At 38.2% G+C, this 23,241-nt stretch overlaps 1 protein-coding gene across 2 annotated transcripts in view; it reads right to left on the bottom strand.

The window, feature by feature from the left end:
* CLGN (calmegin) overlaps positions 1 to 9,231 on the bottom strand; it is a 32,633-nt gene extending 23,402 nt beyond the window's left edge. Inside the window, exons 1-3 of one of the 2 annotated variants that reach the window (XM_011985617.1) lie at positions 8,796 to 8,920; positions 7,971 to 8,054; positions 436 to 588 (exon numbers count right to left, since the gene is read on the bottom strand). In XM_011985617.1, coding sequence (XP_011841007.1) covers positions 436 to 579 — 144 coding nt within the window. In that variant the 5' untranslated portion in view covers positions 580 to 588; positions 7,971 to 8,054; positions 8,796 to 8,920. Of the gene's footprint in view, positions 1 to 435; positions 589 to 7,970; positions 8,055 to 8,795 lie in introns of both variants that reach the window. The other variant, XM_011985616.1, reaches the window with a different exon arrangement.
* Positions 9,232 to 23,241: the final 14,010 nt, after the last annotated feature.

Raw genomic sequence — 23,241 nt, 5'->3', positions numbered from 1 at the left:
CATCACTTCCTTTTCTAATTCATCCTCCTTCTTGGCATTTTCTTTCCTCAGAGAAATAAAGACAAATACTTTACTTCTTGAAGAATTGCAAATTATATGGCCTTTTATTTGAAAAGATCTAGCAGTGTCAGAAATATGAATAAAAACCTTACTACTAGCTTAGTTCTCTGTAATGAGTGACAAACTCCTGTTTTGATAGTAAAAACCTTGCCCATATTTATTTGTTTAAGAAATTGTGCTAGATGCCATGAACAAATTTCTGAAGTACGTGGGCTCTCTAAAAAATAAAGTAATAAGACGTTTAGAAAAAAATCAATGTTTTTCTATCTGTCTTTAATATGAAGACTACTAGAACTGAAATGAATCATCAGAGGTCTATCACTTCACTGTACTATGTAAAGGAACAATTTATGACTCATTTCTCAATAACCATACCTCTGAGGAAAGTTCACCTTCATTAACATCAGTTTCTTCTGAATTTTCTTCCAAGTCTTCCATCTCAACATCATCATCCATAAATTCTGCATTAATTGAGATGAACAGAAGACCCAAGCATAGCCAAAAGGCTTGGAAACGCATATTGATTATCTGCGAAATTAAAAGTAATTAGTGAAAATAAAACAAAGTTGTGAAAATAAGTGTTAAGTATATGTAGAAATAAATAATTTCTCCATAATAGCTCCTTTATTCTAGGATGGCTTTTAAAACAAATCACTGACAAAATTATTTAAAATATGCTTTGGGCAAGTGAAAATACAAACTTGAAATCTTTTAGGAAACAGATTCTACAGCTGCAGGCCTTTGTCCAAAAACAAAGAGCCAACAGCACAAAATCTAAAGATAAAGATGATAGTAATTATCAAACACAAATAATATGTAGACCTCTTTAAAAGTATCATGATTCCTAAATGTTCGCTGAAATTGTTTTTATTATAATGTTGCTTATATAAACATAAAATGGAAATTTTATAATTATAAAACCAAAATACATTTATGTATAAATGCTGAAAAAAGATACAAAAAATGTTTTATCACAAATTTAATGTGGTAGTGTTTTACTAAAATCAAATCACAGTCAAAAGATCAAACAAATATAAGGTTTATTGTAATCAGGTAGACTGCTATAGAGAAAGTTCTTTTGCATTTATAATTCCTATAATTTCATGATTACATAATTACTTATATATTTATGGACAAAGATAACACAAAAATGATGGATGCTGTCATTAATTAGGAGACTTTGAGCTCTCTAAATCACAAAAGAGGTATAACTGGGATAGGAAGTAAATGTAAAAGGATCAATTTGACACAATGAAATAGGCTTATTTCCTTAATTTCCTAGTTATTGGCACAGAAATTTATATATCTGCAAATTGCTTATTAATTGTGAACTCTAAAAGCTTCATTATTCTAAAAGTCTAAGATCCTTCCATGTTATGTAGTAAAAGGTACTTTACTTGACTTGCTATTAATCAGTTTTGAGCAAAATAAAAATGCATAAACAGTAGCAATAACAAACATTAATATAACTTTAGACCCATATCCTCTCTTTCAAATGAATATATACTTTAGGTTCCAAATAATTAATTTGTTGAAAAATACATTCTAAGTGCTTTGTTTGAGCTCTGGTGTATTGGGCTGCCAAGGAAGAGTTAAGAGGAAGTCAAGCAGGCAGTGCTCTATCTGGAACTCTACTTCTGATTCAACCAGAGCACCCCAATTTCATTTGTATTCTATATTATGATTTTTCCTGACTTTTCCTTAGAAATAGTTGCCAATGCTTCAGAAAAAAGTTCAGAAAACACTTTATCTTAAAAGTTTGTTTCTTCTTTAAAATTATATGGTCTTATATTTACATAAAAGAACTAGCTAATTTAATCTTTGCGGCCCAGGACATGAATAGAGTAGGTACTATTCCCAATTGACAAAACAAAAACAGAGACTTCTAAATAACTGCAATTAGTTACAAGGCATTCTGTAGACAGTGCAGTTCTATTGTTTTTATTTGTTCTTTTTTTAAAAAAAAATCAGAAATACAGACTTCATACTTTCTGTGTAATGCTGCAGTATCCTATCATTTTTCAATGCTGCACCAGCTGACAACTGAGAATTAGATCATGAAATTCACAGTATTGAAGTCTATCTCAAAATGGTGCCAACATGTTATCAGTTCCAAACAAAACTATGAAGTTTGTCACATGTCATTTCTTAGAGACAGGTATGCTACTGACAAGTCTGTTCTGAAACTCTGAGAGGCCAGATGCTGGGGTAATACTATAAGAAAATGAAGTAGTTAATTTATGCATTTAAAATTGTTTTAAATCGCATGGTAAAATATATTCTCATTGTTGTACAACTAATTTCCTAAACTTTCTTCGTGCTCTAAAACTAAAACTCTATACACATTTAACAACTCCCCACTACCCCGTCCCTCCAGCCCCTGGAAACCACCTTTCTAATATCTATCTCTATGATTTTGACTACTCTAGGTACTGCATATAAGTGGAATCATACAGTATTGGTCTTTCTGTGACTGGCTTATTTTACTTAGCATAACGCCCTCAAGCTTCATCCATGTTGTAGCATGTATCAAATTTCCTTCCTTTTTAAAGCTGGACAGTATTCTATTGTGTGTATATACCACATTTTGCTTATACATCCATCCGTCAGTGGACACTTGGGTTGCTTCTACCTGTTAGCTGTTGTGAATAATCCTACAATGAATATGGGTATACAAATAACTCTGAGACCTTGTTTTCAATTATTTTGAGTGTATACCCATAAGTTGAATTGCTGGGTCATATGATAATTCTATTTTTTTTTTGAATCCTCATACTGTTTTCCATAGTGGCTTTACCAATTTACATTCCCACCAACAAGGCACAAGGGTTCCAATTTCTACACATCCTTGCCGACATTTGTTCAAAATTATGTGTTTTTTTTTTTTTTTGATAGTAGCCATTCTAATAGGTCCTAATATGAGGCATCACATTGTGGTTTGATATGCATTTCCCTGATGATTAGTGATACTGAGCATCTTTTCATGTGCTTGTTGGCTATTTATACATCTTCAAGGGAAACATGTCTATTCAAGTCCTTTGCCTATTTAAAAAATCAAGTTTTGTTCTTGTTTTGAGTTGTAGGAGTTCTTAGAAATTCTGGATACTGACCCTTTATCAAATACATGATTAGCAAATATTTTATCCCATTGCATAGGTTTTTCATTCTGTTGTGTTCTTTGATGCACAGAACTTTTTAATTTATTTTATAATTTATTCCAGTTAATTTTTGTCTGTGATTTAAGGTAAGGTTACAACCTCATTCTTTTGCATGCGGATAGCTAGTTTCCCCAATATTATCTCATGAGAAAACTGTTCTTTCTCACAAAATGGTCTTGGCACTTTAAGAAAATATTTGAACATATATGTGAGAATTTATTTCTAGGCTCTTTATTGTATCCCATTGATATATATGTCTGTCTTTATGCCAATCTCACACTGATTTGATTGCTATAGCTTTGTAATGAGTTTTGAAACATCGAGATATGAGATTTCCAAACTTTTTCTTTCCCGAGATTGTTCTGGCTAGTTGGGGTCCCTTGAGATTCTAAATGAATTTTACTCTTCCTGCAAAAAGGGCTATTAGGATTTTGATAGGGATTGCACTGAATCTGTGGATTACTTTGGGTTGTGTTCCTATCTTATTAAGTCTTCTAATCCCAATGAACATAATGTCTTTCCACTGATTAATATTTGTTTCTTAATTTCTTTCAGCATTTCATAGTTTTTCATGTACAAGTATTTTACTTCCTTGATTAAATTTGTTCCTAAGTATTTTATTCTTTTTGATGTTGTTATAAGTGGAATTGTTTTCTTAATTTCCTTTTCATTGTTAGGATACAGAAGTGCAGCTAATTTTTGTGTGCTAATATTTTTACCCTGCAACTTTAGTGAATTCATTTGTTTGTTTTTTGAGATGGGGTCTCACTCTGTTACCCAGGCTGGAGTGCAGTGGCACCATCATGGCTCACTGCAGCCTCTAGAGTAGCTGGGACTACAGGCAAGCATCACCATGCCCAGCTAATGTTCTGTATTTTTATGTAGAGATGGTTTTTGCCATGTTGCGCAGGCTGGTCTTAAACCCCTAGACTCAAACGATCTGCCTACCTTGGCCTCCAAAAGTGCTGGGACTACAGGCATGAGCCACCATGCGTGGCCTTCATTTATTATTTCTAACAGATTTTTGTATTGTGTTTGTGATATCTTACGTACAAGATCATGTTATCTGCTGAGATAATTTTACTTCTTCCTTTTCAATTCGAATGTCTTTTTTCTTTCTTTTTCTTCCCTAATTTCTCTGGCATGGGAGAGGGAAAAAGCAGGCATCCTTGTCTTATTCTAGATCTGAAAGGAAAAGCTTTCAGTCTTTCACCATTTAGTCTGATGTTAACTGTGGGCTTTTCATATATGGCCTTTACTATGTTGAGGTGGTTTCCTTCTATTCCTAGTGTACTGAGCGTTTTTTTACTATGAAAGAGTGTTGAATCATGTGAAATACTTTTTCTGCATGAATAAAGATGGTCATGTGTTCTCCCCTCTCTACATTGTTAATGTGGCATATTACACTGATTTTCTTATGTTAAATCATCCTTGAATTTTAGAAATAAGTCCAACATGGTCATAGTATACAACTCTTTTAATATGCTGCTGACTTTTGTTGTCAAGTATTTTGTTAAGAATTTCTGCATCAATAACCATCTGGAATATTGCTCTGTAGTCTTCTTGTAGTGTCTTTGTCTTTGATAACAGGGTTATGCTGGCTTCATAGAATGAATCTGGAAGTGTTTACTCCTCTTCAATATTTTGGAAAAATTTAAGGAGAACTGGTGTTAACTCTTCTTTCAGTGTTTGGTAGAACTCACCAGTGAAGCCACCTGGTCCTGGGCTTTTATCTGCTGGGAAGTTTTTGTTTACTGATTCAATCTCCTTACCAGTTATAGGTCTGTTCAGAGTTTCGACTTCTTCATGATTAATCTTGATAGGGTGTGTGTTTCTAATAATGTATCCATTTAATCTAGATTATCCAATTTGTTGCCATACAATCCTTCAGGGTATTCTCTTATAATCCCTCTTATTTCTGTAGAATCAGATGTAGTGTCCTTTCATTACCAATTTTAGTTATTTGAGTCTTCTCTCATTTTTCTTAGTCCAACTAAAGGTTTGTTATTTTTGTTGTTGTTGTTGACCTTTTTGAAGAATTAACTCTTGATTTCACTTGTTTTCTCTCTTGTTTTTCTATTTTCCATTTTGTTTCTCTCTGCTCTAATCTTTATTATTTCTCTCTTTCTTCTACCTTTTGGGTTTCATTTGATCTTTTTCTAGTTCCTCAAGGTGTAAGTTAGGTTGTTAACTTGAGATCTTTTGTCTTTCATGTAAGTGTTTACAGCTATAAATTTCCCTTTTAACACTGCTTTCACTGTATCCCGTAAGTTTTGGTATCTTTTGTTCTCAATTTTCATTTGTCTCAAGATATTTTTCTAACTTTCCTTAAGACTTCTTTGGCTCATTGTTCAAGAGTGTGCTGTTTAATTTCCACATATTTGTGAATTTTTCTTGTTTTCCTTCTACTATTGGTTTCTAGTTTCTTTCCTTTGTGTTCAGAAAACTTACTTTGTATGATTTCAATCTTTTAAAATTCATTAAGACTTGTTTTGTGGTCTAATATGGTCTATCCTGGAGAATGTTCCATGTGCAGTTAAGAAAAATGTGTGTTCTGCTATTGTTGGGTACAGTGCTGTCCATATGTTTATTACATTGAGTTGGCTTGTGGTGTTACCTATTTCTTTATTGATCTGTATGGTTGTTCTAAGTTATGCAATTTTAGTACAGCAAGAATTTGTTTATATGGTATAGGGTAGAACATTTACTGCTAATGTCACCCTCTTCCCTCCTTATAAATTAAAAGGTAGCATGCCCAGGGTTCCAAGCTTCTTATGTATTCCTCACTCCATGAGGCTTGCTGAGATCACTAAATATCAGTTGTGCCTTCATAAGAAGGGAGGCACTAAAGAACTGCATCCTTCTGCACCAACACGTATCTTTGATCTCATGTATGTTCTCTGCACTGCTTCTGTGCTAGTTCAATAACAAATTGAAGCACAAGTAGCTTTATCCATGAATGAGATACCATTCTTCCCAATCTTTGAAATCTAGATCAAGTAGTCTGGTCTACTTTAAATAATTACACCGATATCACCTAAAAACCCTACTGGATCTCCACTACCACCCCCAAATTACAAATTATAAAGTGCAGCTCATGTACTGGTATTGAAGTAAAGCTCACTGTCACATCAAAGGTAAGCAGGGCACACAAAGAAAAGACAATCACAGGATATGTAATATCTGTTGTAAAATGTGGGAGAAATTGCTGGCTGATCAACAGGGTAATTTCCTTGGCACTAGATGTGACCAGGTAAGTGAATTCCAGCCAATAGAATGTAAAATAGAAGACCTGTATGCCACTGTCAGCCCTTGCCCATAAAAACTTCCCATAATTATGATTTATAATTCTTTATGATCTTTCCCCATCTGGTTTGATGCAAGTAATTTTGAAAATCATGGTTGAAAATGGCAGAATTACAAGGTAGAAAGTTGCAGAATCCCTGAATCATTACTTGGAGGACAGCCATTTTATTAGAGTTTATCAGAGAAGCAGAATCAATTGGGGGTGTGTGTGTGTGTGTGTGTGTGTGTACATACAGGCATACCTCATTTTACTGCACTTTGATTTATTGCATTTTTCACAAATTGAAGGTTTCTGGCAACGCTGCATTGAACAAGTCTACAGTTGCCATTTTTCCAACACTATGGTCACTTTATGTTTCTGACACATTTTTGTGATTTTTTTTTTTTTTTTCTGAGATGAAGTCTTGCTCTGTCACCCACGCTGGAGTGCAGTGACACAATCTTGGCTCACTACAACCTCTGCCTCTTGGGTTCAAGTGATTCTCCTGTCTCAGTCTCCTGAGTAGCTGGGATTACAGGCGTGCACCACCATGCCTGGCTAATTTTTGTATTTTCAGTAGAGACGGGGTTTCACCATATTGGTCAGGCTGGTCTCGAACTCCTAACCTCAGGTGATCTGGCCGCCTTGGCCTCCCAAAGTGCTGGGATTACAGGCGTAAGCCACCGCGCCCAGCCTTCTTTCATTCTCAACACACCTATTTAACACACTTCTGTACACGCTATTTCTTATAACTGCGATGCCTTTCTGCTGTTACTCAGTTTTAAAGGCTGACTGAGGATGGGACCAACACTGGCATATCCCAGAAGTGGTATTTGACAATCACCTATTATTTAAAGTTTTAGTTTTCATGTGGCGTCAGGAATGCAACGTAGAATGATAGAATAAAAAGTACACTGAACATGGCACCACCGCACCAAGTTTCTAGTTTTATTATTAAAAAGGCAAGTGATTAAAACTGCTCTGCACCTGTTTTCTCATTTGTGACATGAACTAGACAATCCAAAGATTCTTTAAAGTTCATAATTCTAGTTTTCTATTTAAAAACATCAATATTTATTAGGTACTTAGTACTACAGCTAACTTACAACACTGTTCAATTTCTAGACAGATGTGTCAACATATTTACATCATTTACACACAGTAATTAACCTTATCAACTAGCTAAGACAGAGAGTACAGAAAATCTTGTTCTGAGGATTTGGGGATGAGATCTAAATGTGACTGGAAGATCAAACCAATACGACGTGAAGGCCAAACTCCAAACTGAAAAGAGGTCAAACTCTCAATGACCCAAAAGAGGGCTACCTCGAGTGATGTCGACATTTGTAAAGCAAGCAAAATCATCAGATGAGATCGGGATTTTGCCTGCTTTTAAGCAACAAAAAGTTTCTATGTTAATGAACCCTCTTCTAATTTGAGACTTCTTCCCGAGGCACATTATTTACCTTTTCTCTCCCAGTCCTGAGCTTTGGTTGCCATTTGCTTTTAACTCCCAAGCAAACACCTCCGCCTTGTTGCTTGGGCAGCTGCTATAAATAAAATCAGCGAAAGTGTCTGATTGATGGTAAACAGGCCTGGGGCGATAATGAGTCTAGTAATTAGGGCCTCTCTGGATTCAACCCAGCCCTTTCGCCCGCCCCCCGGCGGCGCACACTGGGCTCCGCGCGGGTATCCAGGGAGGGGCCGACAGTCCTTGGCCCCACCGCGTTGAGGTGGGGTCCCTTCGCTTCCACAGAGGTGGAGACTGCGACAGTCGAGCCTATTTTACTCTCGTTTGGGTTTCTGTGAGGAGCAGTCAGCGGAGTGAGCAGCGCCCGGACGCGCCCCGGGCCCCCTCCACAACCCTTGGGAGAGCGCCCCGGGGCTCGAGCGTGGAACGGGGCCGCAATGGCAACCGCTGGGATAACGGCCTCGGCTCCCGGTGGCTCCTCAAGCCAGCAGGGGAGGCCGTCTGGGCAGGGAACCTAGCTGTCCCGGCACCCGTCCGCCCCAGCCCGGGCGCAGCAGGTGGACGCCGCGGTGCCGCAGACACAAAAGGACCCAGGTGCGACCGACCCCCTGCGTCCACCCACGGGGCCGCCAGAGCCCAGTCAAGACCCTAGCTCGCTGCAGCCCCATCGCCAGACTCAACATCCACCCTCACCTGGCCCGGACCGGTTCAGCCCTCTGGCGGCAAAATAACTGGGTGCCTGGGGAAGCAGCAATGATCCGCTTCCTCACCCCAATCCGCGCGCAAAGGACAGCGGGAACGCGGCCTGCTGCTCACGCACCTCTCTTGTGGCCTGTTTTCGGCAGTGACAGCCCAGATGTCCGAGTCGCTGCCACTTGGTCCCCGCGTCTCTTCAGACCAATCCCGCTGGCGGCCGCACAGCAGCGACTACTAACCGCGCATGCGCGTGCGGCGGCGGGCGAGAGGCGGCGGCTGTCCCAGGCGCGTGCTGCGCGCTCCTGCTCCGAGGGGCTCAACCGCCTCCAGGGGGAGCCGCACAGCGAGCCTGTGCCGCCGCTGGCCGGTTGTGGAGTGAGCCCCGCTCCGGGTTAGCCGAGGAGGAATTCCTCCTGCAAGTCGGAAGATTTTTCCTTCTCTGAGCGCCCGCCCTCTCTGCAGACCGTGCGGTTCTACCTCCTGTTGCTCAATGCTTGGGTCCTGAATTTTATGTAAATCATATTTATGAACAACGTCCAGTAATAAGTGCAGCAAGATTAGGGCTCTAGGCTTTCTCTAGAGTTCTAGATGTTAACAGATCTGCAGTCGTGGTGATTAATAAGGAGCTTTCCTGTCTGGTGTGTGTATATGACAAATACAGATATGTTAAGTGTTAATAAATACATTGTATATAAAACAATATGTTCTTTTTCTCTCCAACAACACTATTAATAAGAGCTGCTAACATTTATTGTGTTCATTGTGCTCTAAGGGGCTTACATTCATTGTTTAACCTTCATAGCAACCCAGGTGATGAAACTGATGATAACTTGCTCGAAGTTACACAACCAGTAAACAGTGGAAACAGGATGTAAATCAGGTCTGTCTCTCCCAGAGCCTGCAGTTTCAATCACACTGAAATAAAACTACAGCATAAACGCAGTGTTCAATCACAAGCTGCTTTGCCTTTTATATATTGGATCATTCAGCTTTTACTACTTTTTTACTATATTTTACAGTAAATCTTGACTTTGAATTTGGTATAATACCAATTTAATTTTATCAGAAGATTAATTAACGTTTGATTGACTTGTGAGACTAACACCCTTGTTGAAGAGTCTCAATCTTGAGGGACTGGTGGCATTCCATGCACACCGTATCATTATTGGCTGAGGTCAAGATCACTGAGTTTTTTTTCACATTGCTTCACTAATTAAGACCAGCATTTCTAAACTTTTGACTTTGTCACCTCTGGGAGAGTGTTTCGATAGTGTTAAAATTTACTGGTTAAAAAGACGTTTGAGATACTTTGTAACAATATTATACCCTTTATTTCTTTCTTCCATCCTGACTTCTATTATTCAACATACTTCTGTAGCCCATAACAAATACACTTGAACTGCTAGAGAAGGATTTTTTAAAGGATCCATTCAAAGTTTGCAATGAAGAAGCTGAAAGCTAAAGATGTAAGAATAGTGAATTTTTGTAAGATTTAGTAGTATCTTCTTGGTCACATAGTACTCAAAACCTTGAGAACTTTCTTTTTTTTTTTTTTACTCTTTGGCTGCTACATTCACTGCCTCCATAAATTAAACTCTATCTCCATAAAATCATCTAAAAGAGGTCCTCACCCCCTTCGGCTGCTGTGCCATTTCTCTAGATTCTCACTCCTTTAGAAACTGTTGCTCAGAGTTGTCTAACTAGTTGCCCCCCTTCAGAGCCTCCCACCTACACTTCATAGTTGAATCCTCAGCTCATTCAATAGTTTCCAATGACCCTTCATTACCCACAGAATGAAATCTAATCTGTTACCTTGAAATTTAAGGTCTTAACATATTTCCAAAATTATCTGCCACTTATTGAAAGGATGATTGAATATAATATTTATAATTTTGTTTAATAGGCAACTTTTCATCAGAATAATACAGTGTGATAATAATGTCAAAGAATAATATGAAAATGAGACTGGGGTATGACTTTTTGAGCATGAGGTAGTGTTTAATAATACAAAGGGAGGAGTCTCAGAAGATAATGCTGAATGGTAGAGTTGTGAAGTGTTCTGACACATCAAAGTTGAAGAGAGATTTGGGAAGAGACCAAGGCGATGTAATCAAGATTGGAGGGACCAGAGTAATCAGAAATCTAGAAAAACATAAAAAGCAGGAAAGGTGACGTGGCATGGTGACCCATGCATGTAATCCCAGCTCTTTGAGAGGCTGAGGCAGGTAGATCGCTTGAGCTGAGCTGCCTGAGACCAGCCTGAGCAACATGATGAAACCCCATCTCTACAAAAAATACAACAAAAATTAGCTGGGCATGGTGGTGCATGCCTGTAGTCCTAGCTACTTGGGAAGCTGAGGTGAGAATGGCTTGAGCCCAGGAGGCAGAGATTGCAGTTAGCCCAGATAGTGCCACTGCACTCCAGCCCGGATGACACAGTGAGACCTTGTCTCAAACAAAACAAACAAACAGAAAAAGGCAGAAAGTTTCATGCTACTTGATGGAACAGAGTGATGTCCTGTTGGAAGCCTGTTTTGTAATCAAAATCAGAGCTGTGTTTTATTAATGGTCTACTATGTGCAAGTTGCTATATGCAGTTGATCCACAGGTATCATCCTTATTTTACTTATAAGGAAATAGACCCCAATCAGTTACATAACTTACTCACACAGGCCTTAAAATGTAGAGTGAGGATTCAAAGCTTGTGCTCTTTCCACAACACCTTGCCACTTGAAAAATGCAGAATATAGGAAATGCCTCTGATTCTCAGGATTAAAGAACTATGTAGAATGAAGTTTTAACTCAAATACAACGAGGGGACTCAGAGCCTAGATAATTCAAATAATACTTTAAAATGTTTGTATAGTTTCATATATTTAGAAATGTGCTTTTTAATGGTGCAGAGAATAGAGAAAAGGAAACAAGTATTCTACAAGTATTTCCAGTGGGTTGATTTTTATTTTTAAGGTGTATAATTATGTCTATGACAGAAAATAATCTTTTCTTTCTTATATTTATACTTATTTTCTGAGGTTTTTTCCCTTATTGCTTTAACAAAAATATCAAACAATAGTAAATAATAGTAATGACAATAGTCATCGTTGTTTTGTTCCTGGTTTTTCCCAGAATTCGTCTGGTTAAACTATATAGTTGGCAGAATGAGCCCATGCTGAATTTTTATCTTGTGTCTCAAGATAAAGCCCCCTAGAAATGTCACCTGACTTCAGGATTTATAGAATGATATACAGTCATAGTTATCAAAGAGTTATCAAAGAGTATTAGTATCAAGACAAATCAATGGGACAGAATAGATTCTATATGGACTTACATGTGTATGTATTATGGCCTGGATATGGTTGCTTTGTCCCAACTAAAACTCATGTTGAAGTTTGGTCCCCAGTGTGGCAGTGCTGGAAAGTGGGGCCTAATGGGAGGTGTTTGGGTCATGAAGGTCCTGTCCTCGTAGGTGGCTTGATGCCATTGCAGTAGTGAGTGAGTTCTTGCTCTGACGAGACTGGATTCATTCCCATGAGAACGGCTTGTTATAAAGCTAGGTGCCCCTCAGGATTTTCCCTCTTTGCATGCTCTGCTTCCCCTTTGACCTTCTCTGCCATCTTTGGCCAAGAACAAAAGCCTCACCACAAGCCAGAGCCGTGTCCTTGAACTTCCCAGCCAGTCAAACTGTGAGCTAAACAAACCTCTTTTCTTTATAAATTACCCAGTCCCAGGTATTCTGTTATAGCAACACAAAACAGACTAAGACAGTGTGGACAACTGGTTTTCAACATAGGTACACATGCAGTTGGTAGAGAAAGAATAGTCTTTTCAACAAATTGTGGTGGTACAATTGAATTTTCACATGTAATAAGTAAATTTTTCAATCCATACCACACAGCATATATAACAAAAGAGACTGGCAGCAATTTCCCCTTGCCTTAGATATTTGTGGAACTTTGAACTTGAGGGAGATGATTTAGGGTATCTGGTGTAAAAAATTTCTAAGCAGCAAAGCACTCAAAAGGTGACATGGGTGTTATTAGAGGCATTCAGTTTTAAAAGGGAAACAGAAGATAAAGGTTTTGAAAATTTGCAGCCTGACAATGTGAGAGAAATGAAAATCCCCACTGCAGAAATTTGCATAAGTAACAAGAAGCCAAATGTTAATCCACAAGACAATGGGGAAAATATCTCCATGGCAAGTCAGAGGTCTTCATGTAAGTCCCTCCCATCACAGGCCCAGAGACTTAGGAGGAAAAGACAGTTTTGTGGGCTGGGCCCAGGGCCCCCCTGCTCTGTGCAGCCTAGGGACTTGGTGGTCTGTGTTCCAGCTGCTCCAGCCATGGCTAAAAGGAGTCAAGGTGCAGCTCAGGCTGTTGCTTCAGAGGGTGGAAGCCCCAAGCCTTGGCAGCTTCCAGGTAGTGTTGAGACTGTGGGTACACAGAAGTTGAGAATTAAGATTTAGGAACCTCTACCTAGATTTCATAGGATGTATGGAAATGCCTGGATGCCCAGGCAGAAGTTTGCTGCAGGGTCAGGGGCCTCATGGAAAACCTCTGCTAGGGCAGTGACAAAGGGAATGTGGGCCCAGAACCCCCCACCCAGAGTCCTTGTGGGGCACCACCTAGTGGAACTGTGAGAAGGAGGGCCACCATCCTCCAGACCCCAGAATGGTAGATCCACTGACAGCTTGCACTGTGCACCAGGAAAAGCTGCAGACCCTCAACACCAGCCTGTGAAAGCACCTGGAGGGAGGCTATACTCTGGAAAGCCACAGGGATGCAGCTGCTCAAGACCATGGGAACCCACCTCTTGCATCAGCGTGACCTGGATATGAGACATGGAGTCAGAGGAGATCATTTTGGAGCTTTATGATTTGACTGCCCTGCTGGATTTCAGACTTGCATGGGGCTTGTAGCCCCTGTGTTTTGGCCAATTTCTCCCATTTGGAATGGCTGTATTTACCCAATGCCTGTACTCCCATTGTATCTAGGAAGCAACTAACTTGTTTTTGATTTTACAGGCTCATAGGTGGAAGGGACTTGCCCTGTCTCAGATGGGACTTTGGACTGTGGAATTCTGAGTTAATGTTGAAATGAGTTAAGACTTTGAGGGACTATTGGGAAGGCATGATTGGTTTTGAAATGTGAGGACATGAGATTTTCGAGGGGATGGAGCGGAATGATATGGTTTGGCTGTGTCCCCACCTAAATCTCATCTTGAATTGTAACTCCCACAATTCCCAAGCCTCATGGGAAGAACCTGGCGGGAGGTAATTGAATCATAGGGCTGGGTTTTTGCCATGCTGTTCTTGTGATAGTGAATAAGTCTCATGAGATCTGATGGTTTAAAAAAAAAAAAACAGGATTTTCCTGCACAAACTCTCTTCTCTTGTCTGCCACCATGTCAGGTGTGACTTTAACCTTCTGCCATGATTGTGAGGTCTCTCCAGCTACGTGGAACTATAAGTCCATTAAACCTCTTTCTATTGAAAATTGCCCAGTCTTGGTTATGTCTTTATCAGCAGCATGAAAATGAACTAATAAATATATAAACCAGTGGGGCCATCTGGGTCTACATTTGGGGTGGAAAGATTTAGAGCTGGGTTTTCTACCATTTTACACACACACACACAAACACACACTATTTTAATGGAAATAGAGACCTAAACTTTAAAAATTATAGAAGTTTTATAATATAATTTATGGGAGTATATGCTTGATGTGGGTAGGTAGGTTGTTTCAAACAATATAAAAAGTGCAAAAGTCATAAAAGAAATTATTAATATATTTGACTATCTCAAAGTTGAAAACTTTTTTATGTCAAGAGACAATACAAAATAAGTTTAAGACAAAAGATTTTCTGAAAAAAGTAATTTTCCCATATATGACAAACTATTAATATTTGGTTTGGGAGTTTAATTAGGTTCCTGCGTGTGTTTTAAGAACCTCACATTTAAATGAAGAAGAAGAAGACAAATAGTTCATTAAAAAATCAGGAAAGATATAAATATGTGAGAAAATTTAAACCCTACTTGTAATTCGAGAAAGGCAAACTAAGACTATAACAAAATACTGCTTTCACTAGACTGGCAACAATTTCAAAGCTCACTAATAGCAAAGGTCAAGGCTTGGGAAAACTGCTGCTTTCAAACACTACTCTTGAGGATACAAGTTGATATGGCAATTCTGGTGGCAATTTGGCAGTATCTGTTAACATTAAAAATGTTCATACCCTTTGAGTCAGCAATACCAGTTCTGATTATATTTAAAGTAGGAAAAAGACTCTATGCTCAAGTAGGCACACAGAAGAGTGTTCATTGAAACACTGCTGTAACACTAAAAAAAAATTTAAATAGTAGTGGATCAATTTCTGCATTAGAGAAGGAAATGCTAAATAAATTATGCCTATTCATATTTTGGAATATTGTGTTAATGTTGAAAAGAAAGAATTAAATCCATGTTGGTGACACAGAAAAAAATTAAGTAACAAATATTGAGTGAAAAATCAACTGACATTTTAACCAAAGGCTTTTAAAAATCCAAAGCAATACCACATATTTTAATAAGTACATATGTATGTAAATGCATAGGAAAAGATATGGTAGTATTCATGCCAAATTGAAATCAGAAATACTTTCTGGGAAAAGGACTAGGATTTTGGTTGGTTGTCAGGTAGAACTTTTGCCTGGTTGGTAATAGGGTTTTTTTTTTTTTTTTTTTTTTTTTTTTTTTTTTTTTTGAGATGGATATATTTATGCATTAATTGTACAATTAAATAAATAACATTAAAATTATCATAGTATAATATTGTTCTTTACTTGAAATGAATTTCCTATTTTTATTTTTCAGTAGTTTTTAATGGTTAGAAATGAGTGTTGAATTCCAGTACATGCTTTTTCAACCCATGTTGAGATTATTAATACATAAATTTCCTGAATTTGAAACAATCTTGCATTTGGGGAATAAAGACAACTTCTACGGTCTGAATGTTTATGTCGCTTCAAAATTTGTATGCTGAAATCCTAACCCCCACAGTCTGGTATCAGGAGGCCAGGACTTTAGGAGTTGGTAAGGTCATGAGAGTAAGGCCCCATGGACTCTCTTTCCCCTGCCATTATATGAAGACACCGTGAGAAGGTGCCGTCTTTTGAGGAGCCAATCCCTCACCAGACACCAAATCTACCAGCACTTTGATCTTGAACATTCCAGCCTCTAGAACTGTGAGAAATAAATTTTTGTGGTTTAGAAGCCACCTAGTCTACGGCATTTTGTTACAGCAGCCAAACGGAATAAGACACCAACCTTTTCATAACTGATTATTCCATTATTTTGTTTCTCAGTTCTATTTATGAAGAGTTTCTTTAGCCTTTTAACATATGTATCCATAATTGAGATAGTCTATAATTTTTCTTGCCTGAATCTGGTAACAGAATTAAGTTTATTTTATATAATGAATTAGGAAGTTTTAAGAATTCTCTCATGCTTTGGAATCATTTATATAGTATGAAATTTTATATTGTTTTTTGAAATTTTGCAAAGTTTAACTAGTATAAATTTATGGGCTTTTGGTGGATTGGTTCATTGAATTTTCCTGAGTTATTACTTATTTCTTCAGATTTTCCACTTTCTGCTATATAATTTTAAATACTTTTTTCCAAAAATCCATTCATTCAATGAGATATTCAAAGTTGCTGGATGCACGTTTGTAGTAAGGGAAGCCTGTTTTCTTGAGGAAGGAGCCTACAACATCAATAGTCGTGTATATTATGATTCTTTCCCCAAATTTTCCCCAGAGCAACCAAGGCGACTATGCACTAACTGAAGGGAAATATCCAGACCTTCTGGAGTTTTTAAAATACTGTTTCTGAACTGACACTAATTCCTAAAGACTCCAGGCACCATCATGTACTTCTGTTCAGCTTGCAAATTTATGGCAGTCACATGCTAGATGGCATGGCCTAAGTCCCCATGCCAAAGGAGTCCAGTGAAGTCACAGCCCCCTACCTATAGTATTTATCTAGTTCCAGAATATGTATTAGGGCTAAATATATGCAGTAACTAACAGAGTCCCTCATGTTTGTTCCCTGCTCCATGGAGTGAGGGCTATGACAAGATATCACCTCATGAGAAACAAGTTGCTGTACCCTGGGCCACCCCCCAAAAAGAAAGAGACACAACACTTGGCAGGCCTCCTCAGATTTGGGATATGACATACACCACATTTGGACAGCTTGCTAGGACACATTTCCTGGGTATCTACAAAACTGCCAGATTTGACTGGGGCCTATAAGTTGCCACAGGTTCAGACTACAGAAGGAGTGTCCCTACTACCTGGGCCTTATGACTCAGGAGATTCAGTGGCATTAGAAGTGTAAATGGCCGATAAAGACACGGTGAGGAATTTCTGGTAAGTTCTAATAGGAGGATCACAGAACATACCACTAGGATTTTGCAGTAAGAGATGCTCTCTTCTGCTGACAACAATTCTCCATTTGAAAAGCAACTCCTGGTGTACTACTGGATCTTGATAAATACTGAATGCTTGCCCGTAAGACATAAAGTGGCCTGAATTGAGGTAATCTGATTCACCAAGTCACAAAATTGGAGAGATGTGATCACGTCTAAGAAGCATAACAAAACTGCATATGCTGGTGGCTCAGATTCACACGGCTCTTTATTGTTTCTCTCTCACTCTGCAGCTATGGCCTGATGAAGAGGCCTCTATGACCAGTCAACAATGAAGGAAAAAGTACCACCTGATTTGTGGATGGATCTGTCCTGCCATATTTGTAGCAGTGAGAAGTGGACAGTTGCTACATTACAGCCCCACTCAAGGAAGTCCTGGAGAGACGGGGGTGAGCTGAAATCATTCCAGTGGGCAGCCTTAATATAGATCTTCACTAATATGGGGACTAGCAGATAGACTGGCTGACCTGGGATGTAGAAAGAACAAGAATGATATACTGATGGCGAGGCAGGTTGTAAGAGGTTTGTGGATGGGTTTCTTGGAGTGGGCACAGAGTGTGAAGATATGTATGTTCCACATAAAGCCCCCCTACAGGTGTCCATTGAGGAAGTTCTTAAAATCCAGATGGATAAGAATATCCACATCAGCCTCTTTGGTCATCAATGGAAGCTCAAAGGCCCCATATAAAAAGTGACCATGGAGGCATGGATTTAATAAAATGGGCTCTAATTCACAAGGGTGATCTAGCTTCCAGTGTAACTGAATTCTTAACCTGTCAACAGCAGAGACCAATGCGGAACTCTTGCTGGAATTATCTTTTATGGGGATCAGGCAGATGTCTGGCAGTATTTTGAGTATCTGGAATTCTTTCATGATGGAAGAAGCAGCTATTTTTCCTCACAAGGAGAAATACACATTCTGATTGTGGATTTGTCTATTCCCTTTCTGCCAGAGCTACCATTTGTGAACTTACAGAATGTCTCATCCATTGCCATGGTAGCCCGCACAATATGGCTTCCAACAAGAAATACATATTATAAGGAGGAACTGCAATAATGGTCTCACCCCCATGGATTCACTAGTCTGACTATGAACCACATCACCTAAAAGAAGTTGCCTTGTTAGAATCATGGAATGGCTTTTGGAAGACTCAGTATGGCTCCTCACGAAAATAACATCTGGGAGATTGGGGTGCTGGTCTACTGGATTTGCTATGTCTTAATCTAGTGACCAATGTAGGCAACAAGGGTGAGGGGAAAGTGTGCCAATTACGTTACAACAAATCCTCTCCTGAACACAATTTTTGTTCTTTTCCTCATGACTTTCAGCTCAGTGTGTTTGAAGGTCCTAGTGCTCCAGGGAGGAACACTTTGGGGAGGGAACAGTCATAGTTCCATTAAACTAGAATCTGAGGCTGTTTCTTAACAGTCTGTACTGCTTAACCAGTAGGCAGGAAAGAAGGTTAGTGTACGGTGTGATTGATCTTGATTACCAAGGAGAAATTAGGTTTCCGTTACAAAATGGGGGCAATAGAGAACTATATCTAAAACCCAGCACTTCTTAGTAAGTCCTTACTCAACCGTATTGATCAATGGAAGATACGTCCACCAAGGACCCAAATTCTACAGGAAGAAAAGTTGAGTCACACCAATTTTCATACTATCCCTTCCATTCAAGAATCGGGAGAGGGTAAGAGGACCATAAAAGAGTTATCAAAGAAGGAAGTTTGAAAATCAACCCAGGACTCATCACAAACCTCAGAATGGGTCTCGTGATCTGTTTCCTTTGGCTTCCTTTTTTTCCCTTTGCTACTTATGTGGAAGCACAGGTGGTAGCTAAGATTTTAGGTTTCAGGTAAGAGTATAACTGACTTGGCATCACCTCATAATGATATGTTACTGGGGATTTTGTGTGAATACATTTTTCACCAGGGCAAGATATATGAACAAGAATATATGCTAACAAAGGGAGTGAAATATGCTAGATATTTTCCGTTTGCCCCACTATATGCCACTATATGTAGTCTCTATCCTCTTTCACTTTGCTCTGTGAGCCATGCAGGTGGCCTTTATGGATGACATTAATGGCTTCTATGGAGTCAGCCAATGAAAGGCATTGACAAGAAACTGGAGGAAGGAAGGATGAAGCTTTTCACTAGGCTTCCTCTCTAGTGGTAAGTACACCAATGCCATCACATATGGTTCTTCTCATTGAAGATCAGGTACAGGCTTTTTCCTATACCACTAGATTCTAATGTAATTGGCACACAAAGGTAAAAGAAAGCATCAAAGAAAAGCTTTTCCGTAAGAAGCTTTCATGAGGACATTTTTGCCTTTTACATTGGGACCCTGCTTTCCTTTCTGCTTGCTTCCGCTCCTGACCTTCCTTGTTTGCGGCTGTCATTAAATCAGCCAAGTCCTACTCTTGCTTCTAGTCTTGGCGTTTTAGCTCAGAAAGTGAGCTAAACAGATCATTAACCTGACCCATTGATGTGAAAATTTGTAAAACTCCAAGTTTCTGATATATGTTTAATTCTTATTCTCAATTTGGAATGTTGTTTCAGGGGGTACTTATTTACCTATTTTAATGAATATATTAGTAAGAATTCAGAGTGGAAGGCTCATGTACTTTTATTCACTTCTTACTAGAAGTATTAACAAACATTTATTGAGCATCTTCTGTGTCCTAGGCAGTGTGCAAAAATTTTGACTGACAAACACATGGCTCCTGCTTTCAAATAGCTAATAATGTAGTTAGGGAAATAGACAAATAACCAAATATCTATAATATATGAGAAATTATATAATAGTAGCATAGACAAAATGTTATGGGAGCATAAGGTATGTTGTTACTCATTCTTCCTAAATGAAGAAAACTTCATCAAAGAAGTGCCATTAGAACTGTGTGACAAAGGCACAGGAAATGGACATTCTGGCTATCATGGTCACAGCACGAAGTATCCAGAGAATGGAAACTAGTCCATTGTAGTTAGACGTAGAGGGCATGAAAGTGAATGTCAGAAAATGATTCTGGAATAGTACATTGGGGCCAGTTTATTGAGGAGCTTGAATGTCAAGGCAGATAATTAAACTGTATTCTTCAGATAGAACCGTCAGATTATTTTAAACAGCAGAGTGACAGGATTAACCCTAAATTTCAGGAAAATATTTAGTTGCAATGTGACATATTGAGTGGCATGCAATTTGATGACTTTTGACATATATACTCCCAAGAAACACTACAAAAATAATGAACATATTAATCACCCCCAAATTTTCCTTGCCCCATCCCTAAGCAATCACAGATTTGTTTGCTGTCATTATTGATTAGATTGCCATTTGTAGAATTATATATAGATGAAACTATATAGATGTACTCTGTTTTGTCTGGCTTCTTTCAGTCAGCATAATGATTCTGAGATCCATGAATGTGTTTGTGTGCATCAAGTTTGCTCCTTTTTATTGTTCGGTGGTATTCCACCATACAGATACGAAACTGTTTATACATCCATCTCTTAATAGACATTTGGATTGTTTTTAGTTTTTGGCTGTTATAAAGATGCTGATATGGCTGAAATGTGTGTCCCCTCCATATTTCATGTTGAGATGTGATTCCAGTGTTGGAGGTGGGGCCAAGTGGGAGGTGACTGGATCATGGTGGCAGATCCCTGACGAATGGTTTAGCACTATCTCCTTTGTGATAAGTGAGTTCTCAGTTAGTGCATGTGAGTTATGGTTATTTAAGAGTCTGGGACCTCCCCATTCTCACTCTCTTGCTCTTGCTCTCACCATGTGACATGCTGGCTCCCCTTCACCTTCTGCGATGATTGTGAACTTTCTGAGGCCCTCATCAGGAGCTGAGCAGATGTTGGTGCCATGTTTATACAGCCTGCAGAACCATGAGTCAATTAAACCTATTTTATTTATAAATTACCCAGTCTCAGATATTGCTTTATAGTAATACAAAAAAGGCCTAATACAGAGTTATTTAAGTCTCTTGAATAACTAGGAGTGGAATGGCTGGGATGTTTTGTAGATACATGGAATTATATCTTTTTTTATTCCCACAAGCAGTGTATGAGAGTGTTTATTTCCACATGTTAAGAACCAATTCATTGCAATTTTCTTTACTTTTTTATAGGAAATAAGTTGAACTTTTTCAAAGGCTTTTTAAACATCTGTGGAGGTAACCATGTGATTTTTTGTCTTAGTCCTATTAGTATTGTGCACCCTAATAGTGGGTTTCCTAACAGAGTCCTAACAGGTTCTTGCATTCTTCGTATAAATATCAAGTCATGGTGTGGTGGTTTGTTTTTTTTTTTTTTAAGTGTTGCTAGGGAATCTATTTCTAAATTGTATTTTGGATTTTTGCATCAGTTGTCATAAATGAAGTTGCTCTCTACTTTTCTTTTTTTGTGCTACCATTACTATGATTAGGTACTGATGTTATATTTACATCATTAAAATAATTTTAGAATTTTCCTTATTTGCCATGCTCTGAAACAATTTAAAAATATTGGGACTATTTGGTCTTTAAAAGTTGGGTTGAATTTCCCTGTGCAGTCATCTGGATCTGGTGTCTCTTTGTGATCATTTGTTTTTTCTCGATAATTTTCTCTATTTCTTCTATGAAAATTGGTTAGTTTAAGTTTTCTGCCTCTTCTGGCATTAATTTTGGTAAACTGTTTTCTAAGAAATTATACATTTTATCTGGGCTTATAGAAAGAAGACTAATATCAGCACAACAAAAATCTGTCAGCTTATATAAATTTTCTCATAATTCATCACCTGAGCTACCACTAAAATGAACGCAGTGTCTAAAAACGTAAACCAAGGCTATTTTTTTAAAAAGGAAACATAAAGAGATGTGTTCCCATGGGAATGCCTGCCCAGATTTATCTTGGTAAATTTGTTCACAATTGTCATAATCCTACCACAGGGTGAAAGTTCTATGCAAGAATACACAATTAACTCTGAGACATTTTTACACACCTATGTTAGTAGAGGGTATCTCTTTCTCCTCTACCCAAGAGTGGAGCCACATTGACTATTTCTATTAATTACTAATTATTAGTAGTAATATTTGTACATTGCTATTTACTCATATAGTCAATAACAAATAATACAGATGTTCTTGGCTTTTTTATCTCAATACTTGAGAGAAATTTTGGCAATAGAGATAATTTTACTTATATCTCTAATGTTTGCAGAGCTTCTATTTGCTTCAAAAGTTGTTTTATGAAAAAAGATTTCAGGAGAATCTGGTTTCTAAAACTTATCTATTATACATCATCATTTGTCTTCATGTAGGTTTGAAGAAGAGTGATTTTAATGAAGCAAAATCAGCATAAATGCTATAAAACAAATGCTCAAACCAACCAATGAAGCACTATTTGCTCTGCTCTACTCTATATTACGTGTCTGGGGTTCTCCAAATCTCCCCTTCCTCATGTATCTCAGACTAATGACCATGGGTGGTAAATGATATCCTCCAAACATCCACATTTGCAAACAGCAGGGGTGAGGATGGAAGTTAGGGGGCATCTCTTCTGGCTACATTAGAAATATTTTCTAGAAATACTTTGTGCTGACCACCCAAATACTCTTAATCATGAATAATTTCTTCAGGGACTGTGGTAATTGGTTTGGACTTTTAAGGCTGTCTTTAACTTTCTTCTCCCTTGTTTCTTCTAGCATCTTTCACTCTCACTGTATCTCAGTCAGGGTTCAAATGCCTCTGAGCACTGCAGCAGCATTCCCTTGGAATCATCTCAGCTTTCTCTTGACATTCAGCAGAATGTTGGAAAGGCTTTTTATATATTTATCCTAGCTTATGGTGCCAATCGTTTAGGTATTTTGTTCTAGTCTTCAACAGGATAAGAAGTCCAAGTAAGCACCTTTTCAAGGAATGTTGCTCTTTTCAAGAAATACTATTCTGGGACTTTGTTTCAATTCTTCATATTATCTGGGACTGTGCTCTGGCAGATTTAATTTCCAAAGTTCAAAATTTAAGTCAAATTTAAAATCTTTGTAACATACGTACAGTATCTTATTTTCTTCTCAAAAGTGAGAATGAAATGGAGACACAGAAGTAGTTCATCTTTC

The sequence above is a fragment of the Mandrillus leucophaeus genome, unplaced genomic scaffold (assembly GCF_000951045.1).
Source record: "Mandrillus leucophaeus isolate KB7577 unplaced genomic scaffold, Mleu.le_1.0 Scaffold289, whole genome shotgun sequence".
In the NCBI taxonomy this organism is placed as follows: Eukaryota; Metazoa; Chordata; class Mammalia; order Primates; family Cercopithecidae; genus Mandrillus; species Mandrillus leucophaeus.
Note: the sequence above shows the minus strand (reverse complement) of the source record. Positions and strands in the feature narration are given on the sequence as shown.